This window comes from Phascolarctos cinereus, unplaced genomic scaffold (genome assembly GCF_003287225.1).
Source record: "Phascolarctos cinereus isolate Bilbo 61053 unplaced genomic scaffold, phaCin_HiC Scaffold_726;HRSCAF=1367, whole genome shotgun sequence".
In the NCBI taxonomy this organism is placed as follows: domain Eukaryota; kingdom Metazoa; phylum Chordata; class Mammalia; order Diprotodontia; family Phascolarctidae; genus Phascolarctos; species Phascolarctos cinereus.
This window is the reverse complement of record NW_027556098.1, coordinates 40,288,849-40,313,565: the sequence shown is the minus strand read 5'-3', so window position 1 is coordinate 40,313,565 and position 24,717 is coordinate 40,288,849. Positions and strand designations below refer to the sequence as shown.

The window sequence follows — 24,717 nt, the reverse complement described above, 5'->3', positions numbered from 1 at the left end:
TTGTTGCTATACCTCTTAACCTTTATTAAAAAAAAAAAAGATAACGCCAAATTAAATAGAAATTCTTTTCCCTTCATCTCTTTCTCCTTACACTATGGTACCAATGTTGTCCATTGTGTATGATCTGAATTTGGTTGCTGTTTGATATTTATTACGGTACTAACTTATATAGCTATGGTAATTCTTCAGGCGTGGTCTTCTTTATTTTGTACCATTTCACACAATCTCTGTATTTCTACAACATTCCATATTTCTATTAATCACTTTTACAACAGCTTTTGGGGGAGTACAGACCTATGATTACATCAGTGTAGGGCTCTTTTCATGATGAACTTACTTCCTCTACCAATGTAAATCTGCATCTGCTTTGCAAGATTTAGTCTTAGCAAGTTGCCTCAGGCACTGAGACTACTTTTGTTTGTTCATATATAATTTCTAAAGATACAGTAATATTCTAATACCTTCACTTACCACAATTTGTTCAGCCATCCCCTAATAAATAGTAACACAGTCCAAGAATCCACAAAATTTTAACAATGAGCTTGGAACACATAAAATATCTTAAAAACATTTGTTTTCATTATAAAAATTAGGGAAAATGCACTTACCAAACTTCCAAAGAAAGATAGTTGCAATCACAGCACCAATTAGTATTATTCCCATGCTAATGACAATACATACGATTTTCTTAGCCTCTAGAATAAGGTGGGAAAAGAAAAGAATAAAACAAAGCCAGACTATCATAAACCCAGCTCCCCACATGTTATAGCTTATTAAAAATATACTGACTTTTAAAAGCTTAATTTCCTATTTTTGTTAAAATGTATCTCAAGAATTTAAAAAGGGGGCAGCTAGGTGGTGCAGTGAATAGAGCACCAGCCCTGGATTCAGGAGGACCTGAGTTCAAATCCAGCCTCAGATACATAGCACTTACTAGCTGTGTGACCTTGGGCAAGTCACTTAACCCCATTGCCTAACCAAAAAAAAAAAAAGAATTTAAAAAAAGGATTAAAAAAAAGTATCTGGATACACACCTTCATACCTGCCTATGCACATCATTAGTAAAAGAATTATAGTTCATGCTTTATTTGTATGAAGAGTAAGAAACAAAGACATTATTAAAACTACATCAACAGATCCATGATCTCATCACTGTGGGTATAATCTACATGGTTACAGATCCTAACCCATCTAAACCTTCTCATGCTATGGATTTCACCCATAGATAAACGTAAGTTAGGACCTTTCCTTGAGGTTAACAGAATTAAACTCAGAAATAAGTAACTAGATATGTTGCATTAAAGAGAACCCCTAAAAGGCAAAATGGATAAGATAACAAATACTCTAAAAAAAAAAAGAAAAAGTTACTATACTAGAGTGATAAACTATTATTAAGCAAGAACGAACATTAATAAGAAAATACATGTTTTTTTTAGGAAAATTGAGTACTACGTGAATATTACAATGACCACATAGAAATAAGCCCAAGGCAGAAATAATTCAACTCACCAACATTTACTCAAGAAATGATTGGTAGAAGCAACAGCACGCAGGAGAAAGAAGATTGAAACAGTAATTTTTACCTAAGTTCTAAATATTACAACAATAAAAAGCTTACAATAATATATAGCCACTTAGGGTACCAAGTGATATTCTCAAATCTGAGCATTAAGTATTGGTAATATCATTTTTATTCTCTTTGGATATCAGTTTCATGTTCAACAAAAATAAAAGGAGCTGGATGATATAATTTCTGTGCTAATTCTAATATTACATGACTCTATAATTCTGATTTTAGAGCTTGGTCCATGAATCAGTAGGAAAGGGTAGAGAGACAGGAAAGAAGAGGGGTGTAAAAGAAGAGAGAATGAGAGATCACAGCTAGGTGGCACAGTGAATAAAGCTTCCAGCCTGGAGTCAGGAAGAGCTGAGTTCAAATATGGCCTCAGATACTTGAAATTACGTGTACCTGGGCAAGTCACTTAACCCCAATTGCCTCAAATTAAAAGAGAGAGAGAGAGAGAGAGAGGAGAGAGAGAGAGAGAGAGAGAGAGAGAGAGAGAGCTGATTTCAGATTCTGAAGATTTAGGTTGCATTCTGGGATCCATTTCCTATTATTTATGTCATCCTGGGCAAGTCACATAATTTCTCTGAATATTTCCTAATATGAAAGAAGATAATAATAATAATTAGAGTATTATCTCATTGGGTTCTTATGAGGAAGCTAAAACAATAGAAATGTGAGCCATTATGTTTGTTCCTCTTGGAAAATTAATCTCCTCCTCATAGTACTATAATAACTACAATTCACTCTTAGAGTGTTTTAAGTTTACAGGGCACCGTACTTATAACAATCCTGCAAATCAGATAGTGTAAGTATTATCTCTGTTTTAATGATACAACAAAGACTGGAACTAAAGAACATATTTGCACCCAAAACTCAAAGGAAAGTAGAAGTACAAACCAAGATATCAGAAGCACCAGAAACAATCCAATGTTGGTGCTAGAAAGAATTACATAAGTATGTCCAAGCTTCTGATTTTATAACAAGGACACTAATGATGAGATAAGCAAAATGACTTATCCAAGGTCATATTTACCCAAGCAGTAGTATAGCAGAAAGAGTTCTGGACTTAATGTCAAGAGAGATTGTGGCTCAAATTCTGCTTCTGACATGCCATGGACAAGCCGTTTCATTTCTCAGAGCCTCAACTGTTCTAATCTATAAAATAGGAATAATGCCTATATAGTATCTACCTGATAGGATTTGATGATATTAAAACCAGACAATATAAGTACTCTGTATGGTTTAAGTATTATCTATGTCAGCTATTATTTGTGATGGTAAGTAGATGGGATATAACTAGAAACCACCCAACACTTCTTTACAACCTAATTTACTTGAAGGAATGAGCAAAATCTTCTTTACTCTTATTCTCTAGAATACAAAAGAAGAAGTGGTTAGGCTGTGAATGGAATATAAGGGAAGGGAATATCAGTCCTTTTCTAAATCATCTCTCAACCCCTCCTCGTAAAAGTTAACTTTAGGCAAAATTAATCCTCTCAGTAACATTTCTGGCAAATGTTAAAACAGAGGCTTTCAAACCTAGATAATCCAACATACCATGTGCTTTCTGTCCTTCCCACATGGAGATGATGACGTTGACAATCAACAGAAGGGCATATGCTTTTACAAGTGTTATTGTAATTCTTATCACTTGATAAAGTCTTTCATGCTTTATTTGTAGAAAACACAAGGAAATGTGGTTTAAAGATAATCCATATCCATAATTAGGGGGATTTGGAACTGGATGAATTTCCAGAACCAAGTAATTAGATGTCTTTTGGATATCTTTGGATGGATGGATGGATGGATGGATCAATTGATTGATCCCTTTGGAAGGATACCTCCAGGAATCTATGCCCTATGCTGTTTAACATCTTAATAAATGATTTGGATAAAGGCATATAAGGTATATTTATCAGATTTGTAGGTGACACAAAACCATTAGGGATAATCAATACAATAGGACAACTATATGGTAAAAGATTAGAATGTTGGGCTGAAACAAATATAATACAATTTAATAGGAATAAATTTCAAAAAATCAACTTCAAAATACAAGATACAGAAGGTATGACTGGATATTGGTTTATCAGAAAAAAATGCTAGTGATTTTAGTTGAAAGCTGAATTTGTGTCCGCACTCTTACATGGCAGCTCTAAAAGTTAATGCAATCCTGGGCTATATTAGGAAAGGCAGAGCTTCCAGAAATAGAGACGCAATAGTTGTCTCTGCCCTGGTCAGACAGTACTTAGAGATCTGTATTCAATTCTGGTTACCACATTTTAAGAACAATGATAAAGTGGAACACATCAAAAGGAAGGTAACCAGGATGGCAAAGGGTCTCAAATTGATGCCATAATAAGATAGTTTGAAAGAACTAGGCATATTTAATCTGGAAGAAAGAATTAAAGTAAAAGGCAGAAAGAAGGGAATTTGTAGTTCAGAGAGGATTCTGTAAGGAACAGGAAAAAAAATGAAGACAGAAGAAAAATTGAAAATAAAGTATAAATAACAGAAAATGAATGAAAGGGTCATAGTCTAAACCCTAGACAGTTTGCTATGCTGATTCCAAGAAAACAGTTCAAATCTGGAAAGGTATCACTAGAATGTTTCAGTATCAGCTAGTCTTCACAAGGAAATTCAATTCATTAATACCATATTAATAGACCTAATATATACATAACAGTGTGCTAGGGGGAAAAAAAGGAAGATCCCAAGGTAAAGTAATGCATAGCCTTTGCTTTCTAGGCTTGCAATGCTATGAGAGATGAGACATACACATCTGAGAAAGTACAGTAAGAGTGAAGCAGCATTTGATAGAATGTTAGAAAATAAATGCTATGAAGTTTAGCTCTGAAGGAGGTCACTGTGAGCTTAATCATTTCAAGAACAATGAAAAAAAGTCAGATTTAATCTGGGTCTTGCAGAGTGAGTAGGATTTGAACACAGCAGCAATAGCATGAGCAAAAGTTTGGAGCAGAGGAAACAGCACAAGACAGTAGAGTCTACAGAGGATTCATGTTGGGGAATTAATAGTAAGAGAAGGTTCAAGGGATAGGGTAGGACTATAAACTAAAGATTACTAAATGGCACATTTATTTAGGGAAAAAATGTAAAATGGATAATACTTGAAGTAAACACGATCCCAGATGAAGATTTTGGTTGTAAATGGACTGTTGCTGGTGTTGAAGTATGAGTAAGAACTCTTGGGATGTACTGCGGCACCGCTGAAGGGCAATATGGAGCTGGGTAAGGTACATAAGCATTAGTATTCACAAGGTGCCCTGGAGGATAGTTTTCCAGTTGATAACCATGGTTTTCATAGTAAGGTGCAAATGCTGGTGGCCCCTAATAACAGAGAAGGGAGAAAAAATGCAAATTTCCTTAATTGTCCTAAACAATGAAGAAAAAAAAACACACATCCAATTCTAACAAAACAAAAAAGCAACATCCATGCTATATAGTAAAATAAATCTAACCAGAATCTTTAATATTCATTGGATATTAGATCAATGTAATCCACTTTAAGAAGAAATAGAAAAATGAGCTGACAAAGATTTGATTTCATAAAACTTTCAGGAAGGCATTTAGCAACCTTATCTCCTATGCCTAAGTGAAATTCATTCTAACATTAATCAAGTGCTAGGTGAGAAAGGCCACTTGGCACAGTGGATAGAGAGCTGGATTTGGAGGCTGGAAGACCTACCTGCAAGTTCCACCTTTGACTTATACTGACAGTTTGACTCTGGGTAAATAACTTTTCCATGTCCCAAGTAATTCTTAGAAGACTGTGAATTACAGAGCATATCCCAATCTATATTGGCAGAGGTAATTCCAGAGGAAGAAGAAGAGGAAAAGGGGAAAGAGGAGGAATAACAACTAGGGATAAAAGGTTAAGGACAGTTCCTGACTTCACTTAAATATCTGTGTACAAGATGCTTATAGAAAAGCGTGAAACAAAGTTAAAGGGATCTAGATAAGGTACTCTAGGAAAAAATGGAAGAGAACATTCAGCCTGGGGGTTCAGAAAAGCTTCCCAGTCCAGGAGGTGGAATCTGAGCCAATTCTTGAAAGAAGATAAGAACTGTTTGAGGCAGAGAAGAGATAAGATTGTACTGTAATCTTTGCAAAGATACTGAACTAGGAAATGGATTGTCAAGCTAGTAGCCCAGTTTGGCTGGAATAACATGTGTATAATGAAAGGGGAAAGGAACAAGAAGGTATCTTTTAGCCAGATTGTGAAGGCTCTGGGACTGTTGAGATTATATTTTATCTTAGAGACGAGAGAGCCAACTGGAAGTGGGGGATGTCTCTCCCATTAAAATATAAGTTCCTATGAGGAGAGACTGCTTTTTTGCCTTTTGTTTGTGTTTTCTGGCACCCCCAGCACTTGGAACAATCCCTGGCAGTCAGTCAACAAGCATAAGGGCTTAATAAACGCTTATCAATTGATTTCTAATTGGGCTTTTGTCTTTTTCTATTTTATATGGAGCATTTTTAAGTGTATAGCCCCTCATAGCAATTATATAAAGGCTTTCATCATCTGAGCTTGCCTTTGTCAGCATGCCATTAAATAGAATCACAGCTTTTCAGTAACTTGCCCAAGGTCAATTTAGGTAATAGAAAAGCCAGGATTCAAACTCGGTTCTCTAACTTCAAATCCAGCATTCCTTTTAATGTACCATGCTATTTCCTTCTTTCTTCTAATCCATTCTGCCTCTCTTCCTCTAAAAGATAAGGATTTACAAATATGCCCATTTCTCAGAAGTACTAGATCCTATTTATTGCTCTCACATTCTGACAATTTACAGCTTCAATTTAAATTAAATTCAATAAACTTTTATTAAATGCCTACTGTGTGCCAGGCACTGTGCTAAGCACTGGGGATACAAAGAGAGGCAAACAATAGTTCCTATCTTCAAGGAACTTATAATTAAATTATAATGATTATAATTTATTATTAATATTATTAATTATACATTTAATAAATATATTATAATGGTTATAATTTATTATTAATGTTAATATTAATACTATTACTATTATAATCATTGTAATTAAAACTATACTGATTGTAAATAATTCTCTAAATATAATTATATATTTTATATATATATAATCTAAATATAATTATAATAAAAAACAAATGTTTACAAAACAAGCCATATGCAGAATGAGAAATAATTAAAAGAAGGCAAGCACTAGAATTAAGAGGGATTAAGGAAGTCTCCCTGTAGAGGCTAGAGTTTTAGTTGAAACTTAAAGGAAGCCAGGGAGGTCAGTAGTTGGGAGGTGGTAGAGTAGCATTCCAAGCATGATCGACAGCCAGAGAAAATGCCTAGAGTAAAGCGGTGGAGTGTTTTTGTGGAACACACAGGAAACCAGCGTCATTTGTGTGCTGGGGAGTAAAGGACGAGAAGTCTGAAAAGGTAGGAGGAGGCTAGGCTATGAAGGCCTTTGAATACCAAATACAGCATTTTGTATTTGCTCCTGGAGGTAATAGGAGGCACTGGAGTTTGAGGCAGGGAGTTGACATAATCAGACCTGTGTTCTAGGAAAATCACTTTAGTGATTAAATGGGGAATGAATTGAGCTAAAGAAAGACTTAAGGCAGGCAGAATCATCAGCAGACTATTGCAGCTATCAATAGCCACTTTTGGTCACATGAGGGAAATTTAAGCAATTCTGATCATTTTGTATACATATCCACCTTTCATTCTTTAGAAAAACTGAAGTTTTCTGGGTAGAAAATTTTGTATTCTAGCCCATCCTTTCATTTTCCTTGAGAAACCTACCATGACCCTGACTAATTACCTAATAAGTAATTTTTGTCTTCAGGCAATTGGTGTACGTTTTTCCCTGACTGCTAATTATAACAACTGGAATAAAATTATAATGTGTCAAGGAACCAAGGAATAATCCATTTGTTTTCTATTGCTTATTTAAGCTCTATGAAGTATTCTTTGATAATTTCTTGAATGATACCATTCAGATTCCTTTTTCCTTAATTTTCTAGAATATTAGTTATCTTGAGATTAATACATTATGATCTCTCTTCCAAGACTGTCATGATTCTATGTTTTCTAATTCTTTGAATATTTTAGTGATTTTTCTGATTGTATATTTCTAGTAAATCTGTGTTTCCTATATTTAGTGGTAAGCCTTGTATTGGTTGATTTTAATGATTTCTCCAAGGGTTTTTTTTTTATTATAAACCCCATGCTAGCAATTTTCTTCATTATTTCTTCTTGATTTGGGGGAGAAAAGCTTTTCAATTTTTTTGTTTTGTTTTAAATTTGTTTAAGCTTCTTCCAGGAATTTTACTTCCTATTTTTTCTTTTTTCATTTAGGTTTTAAATTTTCTATTCTTTTTTGGGGGGAGGGGTGGAGTTAGGGGAGAAGAGTCTGAATTTGTGATTTTAATAATAGAAGGAACTCCCAGTGTGAACACATCTTCCACCAATGCAGACCACCAAATTGTCTATAATTTAATCTTTTTCTTAAAATTGTAAATAAGTACAAAATAAAATGGGCATTTCCACATACATAATTTAACAGAAAAAGACAACAGCAGTGAAACTGTAGGTACTTATTACATATATCTTGATACTTTAAACATAAATAATAACTTTAAAATATAATTTTTGAAGTTTCTCTAGTTGTCTATGATTTTTTTCTGGGCTTATTTTCTGGGTTATTTTCTGGGCATTTAAAAAAAAAAGATTGTTTCAATGACCTACTTTTTTTTTTGCTACCCTATCTTTATCCCCCTTTCCCTACCACCCATCCAAATAGGGATGGGGGGAGAAGAGACCTTACAAAAATATGCACAGTAAAACAAAGCAGTTTCCTACATCGGCAATGTACAAAAACATGTCTTATCAGCACCTTTGTTCCATCATCTACATGTCAATAAGCAGATAACATAGTTCATCGTTAGTACTCTAGTAACATGGCTGGTCATTGCACTACAAAGTTAAAGCTTTTTGAAGGCACTAGGTGGTGCAATGAATAGAGCTGTGGTCTTGGAATCAAGGAGGACCAGAGTTCAAATCCAGCCTCAGACACTTTATACTTACTAGCTGTGTGACCCTGGGCAAGTCACTTAACCCCCTTTGCCTCAACATAAAAAGAAAAAAAAAGCTAAAGTTTTTCAGGGTGGTTTTCTTTATAATGTTATCATGTAAACTATTCTGTTTTTGCTTGCTCACTCCATTCTGCATCAGTTCAAACAGGTCTTCTGAGGTTTTTCTGAAACTATTAATTTCATCATTTCTTAAAGTACAATAATATTCCATTACATTCATATACCATTATTTGTGGAGCCACTCCCTGACAGGAAATGCTAGTTTCTGGTCTTTGAGAAAGAAAGAAAGGAAGAAAGAAAGAAAGAAAGAAAGAAAGAAAGAAAAGAAAGAAAAGAAAAGAAAGAAGAAAGAAAAAAGAAAGAAAAGAAAGAAAGAAAGAAAGAAAGAAAGAAGAAAGAAAGAAAGAAAGAAAGAAGAAAGAAAAGAAAGAAAGAAAGAAAGAAAGAAAGAGAGAAAGAGAGAGAGAGAGAGAGAGAGAAGAGAGAGAGAGAGAGAAAGAGAGAAAGAGAGAAAGAGAAAGAAGAGAGAGAGAGAGAGAGAGAGAAGAGAGAGAGAGAGAGAAAGAGAGAAAGAGAGAAAGAGAGAAAGAGAGAAAGAGAGAAAGAGAGAAAGAGAGAAAGAGAGAAAGAGAGAAAGAGAGAAAGAGAGAAAGAAAGAAAGAAAGAAAGAAAGAAAGAAAGAAAGAAAGAAAGAAAGAAAGAAAGAAAGAAAGAAAGAAAGAAAGAGTTGCCATAAACTTTTTGTACAAATGAGTCCTTTTCTTCTTTCTTTGATCTCCTTGGGATATTTATCATTTGTCATTTGTTCTCAGAGAGCACTGTGACATGAGGAAGGTGATGCCACGACTTGTAAGTGGTATTGCTGGGTCAAAGTCACCTTTAATGACTTTTTGGGTGTGGTTCCATTTTTCTTTCCAAAATAACTAGATGAGTTCACAGCTTTTCTGAGTCACCATCCAGAACCTAGTACAACAGACCACTCAGAACAAGAGATTTGAAGGAAATGTTACTTTAATTAAAATCATATTTCACTAACATCAGGTAGAAGTAATTCTCAAGGTGGTTTAGGAGCAGTCCAGAAGACAAAAACAAATGAAACACAAAAAAGGTTTAAAAAGCAGTCAGCAAAGAGATTCTCTGGCTTCTCTAGAATTCCCTACCAATGTCTAAAAAACTTCTTTTATATTCTTCTTGCCCAAAGGGGCTGAATCAATTCCCCTGGGAGCAAAGTTAACTCCATCTGCCCCATGTCTATGCCACAATGTACTTGCTTCCAACAGTCCCCATTAGTATCTCATTGGTATTTGCACAATGCCTGGCTAGTTGCTTAACAAATGTTTATCAGCTCTTGACTATTATGGGAGTAGGAGGATGGTATTTCACATCTGATTCTTAGTACATTATACTACTATCAACATTATATTAGTGTGCCTGTTTACTGTTGCTCCTCCAATAGCAATCATTTATGTTTCTATCATCTTTGTCAATCTTCTGGGAGTGAGATATAAACTCAGAGTTTCTTCAATTTGCATTTCTCTAATTATTAGTCATTTGAAGCATTTCACATAGTTACTGATAGCTTAAGAAACTATCTTTTCATATGTTTTGTCTATTTATCCAATGGAAAATGTGCAATTTAGTCTTAGACAACTGCTTGGAGACACTGAGAAATTAAATGACTTGCCCACAGTCTCATCCTTAAGAGTCAAAAGGGTGACTTAAACCCAGGTTTTCCTGGCTATACCATTGGCCTACTCTAAATTGACTCTCTAATTACTTTACCACTTGAATCTTTGATCTCATGGGAGTTTACTCTAATTACCCATATAGCAAACCATTTATGCCTACCTATCCTGTGCAACCCTCATTCAAAACCTCCCAAATTCACCAAAGGATGAAACATACTAGAGGCCTTCCTCACTTCCTCCTACAATTGTGAGGCTACTAGTGGAGCACTCTGGCCATCTATGCTCTCTAGTTCTTTGGAATTCCTGATTTTATACCCTGCTCACCCCAAATGCCTTTCCTTTGCCATCTACAAGATGTTTATATAACTTTTTGACTGGCATTGATCTTCCAGGTCTTGCTTTCATGCTGCAACACTAGTAAAATAATTATATTAAAAAGATGAACTGCCATCTTGGGGAGGGGGAAGGAAGGGAAGGGGATAAAATTTCAAATTCAAAATCTTATAGAAGTGAACATTGAAAATTAAATATAGATATATAGATGAGCCTTAGTTATTATAGTTTCACAAATAGGTTAATACAAAATAAAATAAGTCAGCAAAAAGTGCTCTGTAATTTTCCAAAAAGCAACCCAGCTCACTTTCCTACTCTTTTTAAATTGTGAGTACAGCTTACATGGGTATATGTGAATTATCTGTCCCAGATTTGTTGGACAATCGATATAGGGTGCCCATTTCAATACATGTTGAAATCTGGGCAATATTCTTCATTCATGTTTTTTTTTCCCCTATGTGGATTGACAGGTCAAACTTTTTTGCATAATTACAGACCTCTTCCAGGAGGTTCTGTAACGTCTTAGGCTGATGCAGTCAACACAATGTAAGATGTCATGAGGTGAATCTATATGATGTGTAATCAACAGGACATCCCTCCTCAATCTGGACTCTGAGCAAAATACTTTTCATGAGCATATATTTTAAGCCATACTGGACAGTTATTATAAGCAGGCGATTAAATGAAGTTATTTCTACTATTACATATTGCAAGGGGTCTTGAATGATCTTAATACACATAGAGGAGCAACCTTGCAAAAGAGCCCATAAGGCTCTGCCAAATAAAATTCTGCTTTGTAATCAACAAATACTAAGTACAATGGGATTTTATATTCTCTACATTTTTCAGTCAGTTATGATTGAAATAACTATAGTCCATTGCTGACTATCTATAAAGGCCTCATTGTTAGTGATAGCTTCATCAAGGATGCTCTCAATTTGTGTATCAATTCTGGTCCTCATAATTTTTTTTTGTTTTTATAGATATGACAATAGTGGTGGAAGTTATTTTCTCAGTAACCTTTTTTTTTGTATCAATAAGGTCTCAGATTTTTTTCTACTCCTTTAGTAACTTCCTCTCCTTTTAAATCATTTCCTCAGTGTTCTTCCTATCTTATACTCAGGTCCTCAATGACCTCACAATAACATGAACTCTAGCAGAGATGACTTCTATATATACTTGGTCCAATCCTGCCACTGTTCCAAACTGTGTTCTCTTTTGTGCTATTTCTACTTTGTAGAAGTAAACAATTCAGGGACTGTGACATGTAGGCTTCAAGTGTGGGGGTTCCACTATTCTTGATGAAGTGAACAATTTGTTGTCATAATTTTTGCAGATACTTTTCATTTTTCTTCTTTTCATAGTGCTTTATGTGTTTTCATCCATGAATATCCTTGGGATGATTTTTTTAGATAAGTATCTTGCCAAGCTTTTTCTTTCTCTGAGGAGGGCAGTGTAGAGGAAAGATTGGTTTTACCCTCCAATATTTCTCTCTGGTTTAAGACAGATAATCTATCGTTCTTTTGTGTAAGACTTTACAGACAAGTATATATTTCTAAACTGTTGCCTTTGCAAGACATCACTTTCTATTTGGCAACAACTAAGGCCATTTTCAACTTACTATAAGCAATTATTTTGCATTGGTTTAACTTCTCCATGAAAACATTACAGTCAGTGTTACATTTCTTCTGTTGCCCAGTTCCCAGTTTTCCATTTTCAATAGCATATTTTTAATAATCTTGTGTTAAATATTAATTGTATACCATTTCTTTTTTTCTCATTCCTATGCTTTCTTGTTTATTATAAATTCTCTTCCTTGCTCTGATGAATTGATGATATGACTATTCAAACAACTGACCCAGGGACAACTTCTACTTTCATAAATTTTTTCCTGTCTATTTAAGATGGTCAATTTTATTGTGAGGTCCAGTGCCTAACATTTTTTTAATAAGGTCTTCATAATACTTCTATATAATATAGAACCTTTGACCTCCCTCATTTCCCCATATATTTTCCTGAATCTTCACCTTTCCCCATCTTTGCATTCAATGCACAAAGCATCAGAGAATAAATTGACTTTATTTAAGTTTTATTGTGCTTCTTATTTTATTTCCTTTGCCAGTATTAATTCTTGCTTAATTTCTTTAAGTATATAGCTTATTAGATTATCCTACAGGAAAATTTGCTTCTTTTTTTCCCATTTGCACTGCCACTAGCATTGCCACCTGTTTTAGATGTTTCTGTGGTAGCATTTTGCTTTTCACTCATTTTCTATCCACTGGTTTCTATTTTTTTTAATCCATTTTCCTATATCTTACTATATATATATATATATATATATATATATATATATATATATATATATATATATATATATATATATATATATATATATATATATATACATACATATATGTTAATGTTTCTGGTGGGGTATGTGAGAAGCCTGGCTTCCTTCAAATCTCTTACCCAACAATCAAAACTGGAAAGCTTTACACACACACACACACACACACACACACACAGAGTTGAATAAAATCAAAGAAACTTATTAATATAACAGGAAGAAATGTATAAAATTTACATATAGCATATTTTCAATTGTTTGCATGAATTAATACATTTGTCATAAAAATAAATGAAATTATGAATTGTTATATAAAATCCTCTATATTTTGGTTAATGCCTATTGTTTTAAAATTCAAACATTGATAAAATATGATCATTTCACTAGTAAAATTAGTTTCCATACAACTTTTATAAATTTTCAAGAAATAACACATACATGACGTACATGATGGGGGTGTTATATACACAAAATGGTGATGATAATAATAGCACCCATTTCACACAGTTGTTGTGAAGATCAAATGAGATCAGTAAAATACCTTGCATTTTAAAGTTGTATATAAATTTTAGCTATCATAATTATGCATCTTTTTGTCATGCACTCTAAAAGGTAGGGCATAGCTACATGCCATGGTAGCTTAATAATTAAAACAGTATTTACACTGTTACCTCCAAAGGAATATTCCTATTAAAGCAATAACCACTGACTAGTATTAGCTGCTCCGCTAATACGTCACCAGTAACTCTCTCTATAGATCAAAGAATATAACCGCAAATAGAGAAAAAACAGGGAAATATATATATATATGTAATCCTTAATCTCAATGGTGACAAGGTAGGAGCAAGAGGGAACAAAGACAATTTTTTAAAAAAGAAAAAGAAAAGCTTGTAAGCATTTTTTTAAGCTGCACCAAAGCCATTGGAGAACATGATAAAAAGAAATCAATCTGACATGAGTACAGGGTTGTAGAAAATAAGGTGATTTAAAATTTAAAATACACTGAAAAAAATAATGGAAAAGGTACATATCATTAAACAGTAAGATGTATTTTTAGATTTAAAAGAGAAACAAATGCAACACCTCTTGGTACCAGATATATAAATAGAAGAGATTGAAGAACTGGAGTCATTCTATCTGTAGTTGCAATGGACTGGGAAGAGGAGAATTTCAGAGAATAAAGAGGTAGTATTTCCTAGGCCAATGAGGAAGGTGTGCCCTCCCCAGCTGAAAAAGAAATGTGTGCTAAGGAACAGCTTCTTAGTTTTCTTTCTTCTCCTATACATAAAGGAACACACACACACACACACACACACACACACACACACACCCCTCTATTTTCTCATGCCCATTCTTCCCCAACATCATCCCCCTTCTTTTTTCCACCATCTTTCTTCCTCTAATCTCTATACCCCAAACAAAATAGGAAATGGTAATATGATGAGAATCTACATAATGGATACCAGGATATCATATCACAGACTATGCCCATAAGCATCATAACTTAACTTCTGAGAAAATAAGTCACTCTGAAACTGGTCTCCATAGCACTACTTACTCTTTAGACTCCTTTCTAATATGAAAAATTACTGGGAAAACTAGAAAATGTATATACATTTATTCATTGTTCCAGTAATAGATTTTAAAAGCATGGACCATGCTACCAGTAGAATTGACAGAAGCAGTTAAAGAACAAACAGCTTAAAAGGTAATAATTAACAACTTACTGAATTTAAAGCCATTTTGGTTTTAACAGCAACAGCATCAGGCAATCTAAAGTATTTGTAGAACTCCTAATGACCTAGAAGAATAAATAAGAGGAATATAATATTTGTGTAACAGTTATTCTTCTAAAGTTATCTGATTATTTCTAACTCTGTCTTTAAAGGTAACTAACTGTAACCACTTCATTAACTTACTTAAATTTGGAAGAAAAAAAAAACAATTGCTACTGACATCAATCTTCTTCATTCTTCTGTCCCCACCCCCAACAAATACCAGAAGTTCATCTCTTCCCACAGAATTTTAGAGCCAGAAGGGATCTTAAATGTCCAATCTCATCAATTATTACATGAGGAAATTGAGATCCAAAGATATTAAGCATCTTGCTCAAAGTCACACGCTAAGTTGGTTGCAGAGTTTCTGACTAGAACTAAACCCTCCTCATTCCAAGGGCAGGTTTTTTCCACCTCATCAATCCTGTTTATTCATTTCTGGAGAATTCAACCCACCCATGTTACTAAAGCCATTAAAATTGTTTTTTTAAAGATACGTAACTAATCTGTGGAACCAAGATAGCAGATCAGAGGCAGTCATTCAGCTGAACTTTCCCAACACACCCCTCCAAACAACACTAAAATAATGCTTTAAATCAAATTTTGGAGAGGCATAGTCAGCAAAAGATTGGGGCGAGACATTTTCATGGCGTAAGAAAACTTAAGAGCTCAGCAGGAAAAGTCTGTATCACCAGGGTGTAGGCATGTCTGGAGCCCACTCCCACAGCAAGGGCATTAGCAGCCGCAGAAGCCATAGCTTCAGGAGCTCTCAGCCCAGAGATGGTAAGGGGGTTGGAAAACTGATCAGGAAGAAATTATAAGGGATCCTTTGCTGGCCCTGGGCACAGCTCATGCTGATTGGCAACTCTATTTTACATACACAGTTCTGGGTCACAATTCCAAGGTGGAGAGGAGAGCTGGTGGTAAGTCACAAGTGAGCAGGGGCCCTGGGCACAATTCCAAAGCAAAGAGGAGAGCTACTGCCTGTGGCTGCAGTGGACCAGGGCCCTTCCTGGGTAAAGACCAGAGTGTAGACCAGGACAGCAGTGACCACATCTCTCTCAGGATCATATCACCTTGGAAGCATCAAAACTTGCAGATCCCCCCAAACTGTTCTGAAAACAGCAGCATGAAAAAACCTTAAGCTTAACACAGTGCTTCTCCAACCACAGGAGAGCAAAGCTTAACTTGAATATAAAGTTCAAAGTCAAGAAATAGCCTGGGTGGAGAAGCAAGGTGGCCCAGTGGATAGAGCTCCAGCCTTGGAATCAGCGGGACCTGAGTTCAAATCTGACCTCAGATACATGATACTCACTAGCTGTGTGACCTTAACACTGATTGCCTAAGTTGAAAGAAAGAAAGAAAGAAAGAAAGAAAGAAAGAAAGAAAGAAAGAAAGAAAGAAAGAAAGAAAGAAATATCCTGGGGAAAATGAGAAAACAATGACCAAAAAATGACCATAAAAAGCTACTACAGTGGCAGGGAAGACCAAGACATAAACTCAGAAGAAGACAACATAAAACAGCTACCTAAAAAAGCTTCAAAGAAAAATGCTAATTGGACCCAAATTCAACAAGAAGTCCTGGAAGAGAATATATATATAAACAGAATAGGTCAAATGGCTAAAAGTTGCATAAAAATCCACTGAAAAATCTACTTTAAAAAGCAGAATTATCCAACTGGAAAAGGCGATACAAAAATTCAGTGAAGAAAATAATACCTTAAAAATTAGAGTTGAGCAAGTGAAAGCTAAAAATTCCATGAGACATCAAAAAACAATGAAACAATGCCAAAAGAATAAAAAAATAGAAAAATGTAATGTAAAACATCTCATTAGGAAAACAAATGACCTGGAAAATAGATTAAGGAGAGATAATTTAAGAATTATTGGATTAGCTATGAGCCATGATCAAAAAAAAAATCAAAATTACCAAGGAAATCTGCCCTGATATCTTAAATCAAGAGAATAAAATAGAAATTGAAAGAATCCAATCTCCTCCTAAAAAAATCATCCCAAAATGAAAACTCCCAGGAACATTACAACCAAATTCCAAAGCTCCTAGATCAAAGAGAAAATATTTCAAATAGGCAGAAAGAAACAATTCAAATGTTGTGGAGCCACAGTCAAGATCACAAAAGATTTAGCTATTTCCACATTAAAGGTTTGGAATATTATATTCCAGAGAGCAAAGGAGCTAGGATTACAACCAAGAATCACCTACTTAGCAAAACTGAGTATAATCCTTCATGGGGAAAAAAATGGATATTAAATCAAATAAAGGACTTTTAAGCATCCCTGAAGCAAAGGCCAGAACTGAATAGAAAATTTAACATTCAAAAAGAAGATTCAAGAGAAGCATAAGAAGGTAAACATGAAAGAGTAATCACAGGGGGTTCAAAGTTAAACTCTTTATGTCCCATTCTGGGAAGATGATACAGTAACTCCTGAGAATTTTATCATTATTAAAATAGTTAGAAGAAGTTTAATAGACAAAGGGCATGGGAATCAGTTAATTACATTGGAATAATGTCAAAAATAAGGCAATGGGGTGAGAAAGAGGGATGCAGTGGAAGGAGAAAGAGACAGAGAGAATGGGGAAATTTTTCTCACATAAAAGAGGCAAGCAAGGAAGAAGTTTTATAGTGGAGGGGGAAATGTTGGAGGTGGCAGGCAATGCATGAACCTCGCTCTCATCAAAATTTGTTCAAAGAGGGAAGAATCTATATACACACTCAGTTGTATACAGAAATGTAATTTATCCATTAGGAAAATAGGAGGGGAAGGAAGTAAGAGAAAGGAGAGGACAGTAAAAGAGAATGCAGATTAAGGGAAGCAATAGTTAGACATAAAATAGACTTTTGCAGAGGAACAGAAGAAAAGGAGAGGAAGATACAGAAGAAAATGGAATAGACAAAAATATACAGTAGTCCTAACTCTGAACATGAATGTGATGAGGCCACCCTAAAAGGGAAACAGAGAGCAGACTGGATTAAAAATCAGAATCAAATACTATGTTGTTTAGAAGAGGCAACTTGAAACAAGACACATGCAGAGTTAAAGAGCTAGAGCAAATCTACTAGGCTTCAGCTAAAGTGAAAAAGTCAGAGATAGTAATCATGATAAAGCAAAAGCAAAAGCATACCTAATTAAAACACATAATCAGGGAAACTCCATTATGCTAAAAGATATCATAGACAGTTATGTACAGCAAGTTTCTCTGATATAGGCCTCATTTCTCAAATATATACTGAGTATAGAACTGAGTCAATTTTACAAAAAATATGAGCAATTCTCCAATTGATAAGTGGTCAAAGGATATAAATGTGCAGTTTTCAGAAGAAATCAAAGCTATCTATAGGCATATAAAAAATGCTGTAGGGGCAGCTAGGTGTTGCAGTGGATAGAACATCGGCCCCAGAGTCAGAAGGACCCAAGTTCAAATCTAGCCTCAGACACTTATTAGCTGTACGACCAAGTCGCTAAACCCCATTTGCCTCAAAAAAATTTTTTTAAATGCTCTGAATAACTACTGATTAGAAAAATGCAAATTAAAACAACTCTGAGGGATCACTTCACACCTGTCACAAATGACAAATGCTAGAGATGAATAAGGGGAAAATAGGTATGCTAATGAACTGCTGGTAGAGTAGTGAACTGATCCAACCATTCTGGAGAACAAAGGGCTATAAAACTGTGCAATACCAATACTAGGTCTGTCAAAAGTTCAAAGAAAAGGGAAATATTATATCTATATGTACAAAAATATTTGTAGCAGCTCTTTTTTGGATGACAAAGAACTGGAAATTAAGGGGATGCTCATCAATTGCAGAATGGCTGAACAAGTTGTGGCATATGATTGTAATGGAGTGCTATTGTGCTATAAGAAATGGGGGGGAGAAGGGGTTTCAAGAAAACATAGCAAGAGCTATATGAACTGATACAAAGTGAAGTGAAAAGAACCGGGAGATCACTGCACACAATAACAGCTTGTTTGTTGTTTGTCCTTTTTTTCTGGAAGAAGACCATGACATCTGGGAGGTGATGTTATGACATGCAAGTAAATTGGATTTAAGTGAGGGAGGGCTGTGCAAAGTCACCAGCCTCACTTTCTCCTCTGGAGCCATCTGGGTCTAGTGGCAAAATACACATCAGAACAACTGGAGATGGCCCCAGATACAGTGGAAGACCTTGGCTTTTTAAAGCTAAGGTCTTTTGCAGGTCTCAGTTTGACTGAAGCAACACCCATTCAGTGATTAAGGCTAGGTTAAAAAAAAAAGAGGCAAAGAACGGCCTCTTTAACCTAGTCAAAATTAAAAAAGTCAAACTGGGAGGGGAAGACTCTCAGGGGTTCTGGGTAAAACAGAAACAATCCCTATTTACATTCACTCTCAGTCAATCAGGCAGAAACAATGAAGAAGTGGAGTTTGGCCTGGGACCTATTGTTGGGCACTCAGTGACAGCCAGAATGATTTGGGTATAAGGCATGGTCCTTAAGAAAGGTATGTAGCCAGTAACCCCAAGAAAGGAGGGGAGGGGAGAGGATGGGAGGGAGGAGGAGAGGAAGGAAGGATGGGAGAGAGAACTGTATTGCCCAACTGGCCAGTTCCATTTGGGTTCCCAGTGAGGCAGCTTCTATTATTCACAAGGTTATTGTTTGTCCTCCATTCTCAAAAAGGACCATGACATCAAGCAGGTGATGCTAATATGGAAATGTCTTGCATGATTTCATTTGTATAACTGATATCATATTGCTTGCCTTCTCAGTGGGTAAGGAAGGAGGAAGGTAGAGAGTTTAGAATTCAAAATTTTAAAAGAACAGAATGTAAAAAATAATAAATTGAAATGTTAAAAAATAAGATACATGTCCTAAAGAATATTTATACATTCAACTGAAGAAGAGGTCAGGTACTTTATTTTTTCTGTACCTGTAGTATACCAGTTCTCTACCAAAAGCTTGCTTTATTGTTAGTCTTCTGCATTTGTGACTGGTCACTATATTAAACAAGAGTTGTCCTTGAAAGTGGTTTTTCCTCTACAATACTGTAGTGATTGCATAAATTGTTCTCCTAGTTCTACACATTCTATTCTACATCAGTTAATACAAGTCTTCCAGAGTTGCTCTGATTCTACCCATTTCATCTTTTTTTATGAAACTAATGTTCCATTATATCCATATAACATGGTTCAGCCATTCTCCAATTTGTTGACACTTTGTTTCCAGCTCATTTCTACACCAAAAGGAGTTGTCATAATTATTTTAGCACATATAGGTTCTTTAATTCTTTTATCTCTGTCAGGTATATAACTAGCAGTGGTATTGATGGGTCATATTAAAGAATATGACATTTTCCAGAACACTTTCTCATTTCATTCAAATACCAAACCTAAAATGAAGAGGTTACTGGCCAGAGTCAGGTTTATCCATTACAACTGGCATAGTGAATTAATGTGACGAGTCTGCATTTTGGCTTACATCATGACTGAAGTAGAGAAAGGGTGATGCAAATATACAGAATGGGGTGAAAGAATGGCCAGATATGAGACCATGGTACCCTATGGCAAAGATTTTTTTCTAGAGATATATGGAAAGCTTCTTAATGAAACAGAGAGAAGGTGCTTCTAAGCCCCAGGAAAACAGCAGAAACTACATCTTGCTAAAAGGTATTGTTGACAAGTAGTAATATCAATAGAAACATATATGCACCAAGTAATATAGTATCCAAATTCTTTTAAAAAAAAGATATGTGAAACACAAGAGGAAATTGACAGCAAAACTATACTAGTGAGGGACCCCAACTGTCCCCTTTAAGAACATGATAAAGCCAACAAAAATAAATAAGAAACTAAGGAGGTGAATTATGACAGACCTTTGGATGGAAATAGACTGAACTGAAATAGAATAGAATGTGTCTTTTTTTTTCAGCAGTACATGACACCTACACAAAAACTAACCCTGTATTAGGGCATAAAAACTTCAAAATCAAATGTAGAAAGGCAGAAATATTAAATTCATCCTATTCAGATCAGAATGCATAAAAATTACATTCATCAAAAGGAACTGGAAAGATAGATTAAAAATTAATTGCGAACTAAAAAATCTAATCCTAAGGAATAAGTGCATCAAAAAACAAATCATAAAAATCAACAATTACAATAGAATAGAATGACAACAATTACACAACATACCAAAAATGTACAGGATACAGCCAAAGCTGTATTTAGGGGGAAATTTATTTCTCTAAATTCTTACATCAATAAAATAGAGAAAGATCAATGAATTGGGAATGTGATTTAAAAAAAATAGAAAAAGAACAAATTAAAAATTCTCAATTGAGCACCAAATTGGAAATTCTGAAAACCAAAGGTGAGAATAATAAAACTGAAAGTAACAAAATTATTATTAAGTAAATAAAACTAGGAGCTGGTTTTATGAAGAAACAATGATACACAAAACATTACCTAATTTGATTTTTATTAAGTTTTTTACAGTATCACCCTTTTATATCTAAATCACGTACCCATTTCGACCTTTTCTTTGTATACCATGTCATATGAAGAAATACTCTAAATCACTTTTGATTTGAAAAATACACTTTAAAGCAATTCTGCGATAACACCTCACACTTATGAGAATGGCTAATATAACAGAAAAGGAAAATTATAAATGTTGAAGAGGATATGGGAAAATTGGAACACTAATGTACTAAAAATTGTTTTCCAGCGTCCTATTTTCCCTCTAATCTTGGTTGCATTGGTTTTGTTTGTGTAAAACCTTTTTAATTTAATATAATAAAAATTATCTAGTTTACATTTCATAACACTATTTTGCTGATGTGAATTCCTCCCACTGCATACAGTTCTTTATGGGTCGTGTCAGCACCCATCAGAAACATATGCTAAAAAAAAAAAACTAGATTGGAGCTGTTTACAAAAAGAGGTTGGAGAATGAGTCCAGTGTCATTTTGGACAGTTAGGTGGTGAAACCATGCTGTGCTGGTCACAGGACTACAACATCCCTCTCACTTACACCTGACCCAAGCAGGCCTCAACTTGGCCAAACTGGCAAAAATAAATAAATAAATAAAGTCAACCCACCCTCTCATCTCAAGATAAGAAGGTTGCCCCTATTGATGAACAGCTGCAGAATTACACATCTGACCAAGGAGGTCAGGTGTCCAACCTCCCAGAAGCCTTGTCTGTGACAAATCTGTGCTACCCTGCAAAGGGAAAAGGCTCTTTTGCTTGGATCCAGTTTTCAGGAAGATTTACTCAACAAGAATGGACTGTTTTTGGACATCATTCTGGCTGATCCTCTTGGACCCTTCCTCAGACTCAAGGTTCTTCTCTCAGCTCCCTATACCCTGGAAGAGTAGTGCAGATTCCCCTCAACTGTCAGAGCTCCTTTTCTGAGGGATGGTTCAAAGAAATCCTTCCCAGAAAAGCTTGGGGGACCAAGTGGTAGTATTGTTAGAAGGTATCATGCTTTTTAATAGCATATATGAGGGGAAATTGTTCCTATATAATTATGGTGGATACGTATTTATGTGGAAAAGACGAGATTCCTTAGTTGACTTGGTGATAATTCTCAATTACTTGATGAGAGTGAGGCAGAACCCTTTGCCATTGTGGAAGAAGGGGTCAGCCCTTCCACAAAGGCCTCTAAGGGAACAAAGATTTTGTTTCATTCCTCTGATGAAGGTCTCAGGGAGGAGAAGTTTTGGCAAGTGGGCCAGGAAATCCTGAGTGGGTGGTGGTATAGGGAAAGCCTTGGTGGTTTGCTACTTTACTATAGATGACGCCAATGCAGGAGCCCTGGTGTCCTTGGTGCCGTTCTAGTTCATCATTACCACTTTTGCATTATGAAACCCTCTGTAAACTCAAAGATGTGACATCTCCCATCACATGGGCCAGACTATGGGACTTTGAGACTTAGTCTTTCTAAAGGAGAAACTAAAGGCGTAGGCTTTCTGGGTTTTTAGTCCTTCATTAGTTTTGTTTTGTTTTGTTTTCCCTTTTCTCCTCTTTTCCAAACTACCTGTAACAAAAAGGGTAAGCTTATTAGGCCCTTGCCACCAAGAGTTGGTATGTGATAGAATAGCAATGTCCTAACTCATCTCCCTTTACCCTACAGCTTCCCCGTACACAACTTCCTTCAGACCCAGTTTTCCTGGTGGGCTTCTCTGGTGAAGCTTCCTCCTCCCCCACCCCTACAAACCCTGACACAGCTTCCTAGCCTAGGGTCAATAAAAAGTGCCTCTCAGACTTGGTGGGTAAGCCACTATAGCCTGATGACGAACTTATCGGACATGTTTCCAGATAGATGACAGGGGCTATATGTATAGAAACTCAGTACCATTATATTCTTATGGCATATCTTTACTATGATTGAGCACAGTAAAAACTCCTTTGTTAAATATTCAGTGACCTGTGTGCAACATCAAATCTAGAACCAGACCTAAGAGGGTTATAGCTTTAAAGTCATGCCTACAAGGTCAAAGAAGCCAGAAAATAAGTCTAATTAATCCAATTTCTCTTGTCAGGATCCAAGACTACCTCTGCCTTTTTAGACACCCTTTTCCAAAGCTAAGGCCCAGGAAGCAAGCTGTGCCCTGAGCTCAGCATAACAACAATCCTTTGTGTTCACCCTCTGGATGAACATTGCTGCAACTAAATCACAGAACTGATGGCACTTGAGCTGGGGCAAGCACCAGAAGGCCCAGACACGAAGCCCTGCTATGAATGGACTTTTTGTCACTACACAACCTTGCCTCACTATTGCTGATGTGCCTCACCACTGTTGCTATACTACATTGATTCTTTATCTAGCCACAAATTTATAAATCAAGGTTTATCCCCACTGCCTCTAGTCTCCTACTAGAGGAAACCCCAATACATGTCTAATTTCTCTCCCCCAGTGGAATAAAGAAAGCTTTTTACTTTTAACCTGTGTGAGCTCTTTGGCATTTTTGGAGTTAACAGTGATTGCTAAACCTCTGTGACTCTTTGGTCATTTGTTACCAGAACTGACACTCTTAACTCAAGGAGAATTGTAAGCTCTAAGGTATCTCATTAGGTCTATGTTTGGATAAAATTTCAGGAAATACAAATTTGATCTCATTGGCAAATTTCCAAGTTTGATGGCCTCTTAAAAGGTGTAATTAATTAATATTTAAAATCTACTTTTGCTGTTTAGTCAGGATTCCTAATAGAAAAAAGTAACTAAGAGAAGTGAAGCCTGTTACAGTAGAAATAAAGGTCAGAGGATCTTTGTTGAAATTCCACTTCTGATGCTTACTATTCCCCTTCCCTGGGCCTTAGTTTCTTAGTCCATAACATAACTGGGATTATATGGCCTCTGAGATCACTTCTAGTTCTAGATTTGTGAGGGGAAAAAACAAACAAACCAATTAACTAATACCATAAACTATCAAAGAAGGAGAAAACAGGTTTCAAAAAAGCAATTTCCAGTATAATTGAACTTAATTCAAATATTCTCATGATATAACAAATATGATAATATTAATAATAAGTTAATCCAGATTAACCATCATGATCTTTGGGGGTAGAAGACAAAATTAGTGGTCCCAAGAATTTTCTGGAATAAGAAAAAAAAATTCAACTGATACCTGAAAACAGAAGCCTTAACTAAAGTATACCCCAAATCTACAGAATAACTAAAGCAATAATAAATTAAATCACTAAGAGGAAGCTGAACTTTGAATAATTAGAAATCCAATTAAGCTCTGTAATTATTTAGAACTGATTTTGCATATAAATTGTATTTGTCTATATATGCCTGGTTTCAGCCCAATGTAATGCAAGCTCCTTAATGGCCACGCCTGTTGTACTTTTTGTTTTTATTTCTAGTGCCTAACACAGTGTCTGTCACACAGCAGATACTTAACAAATGTTTGTTAAAT

At 35.4% G+C, this 24,717-nt stretch overlaps 1 protein-coding gene across 1 annotated transcript in view; it reads right to left on the bottom strand.

Moving 5' to 3' along the window:
• Nucleotides 1–24,717, bottom strand: part of TMPRSS2 (transmembrane serine protease 2) — a 99,173-nt gene that overhangs the window by 60,664 nt on the left and 13,792 nt on the right. The window contains exons 3-5 of the mRNA XM_020976261.1: nucleotides 14,750–14,823; nucleotides 4,696–4,915; nucleotides 609–695 (exon numbers count right to left, since the gene is read on the bottom strand). Coding sequence (XP_020831920.1) covers nucleotides 609–695; nucleotides 4,696–4,915; nucleotides 14,750–14,764 — 322 coding nt within the window. The 5' untranslated portion in view covers nucleotides 14,765–14,823. The remainder of the gene's footprint in view (nucleotides 1–608; nucleotides 696–4,695; nucleotides 4,916–14,749; nucleotides 14,824–24,717) is intronic.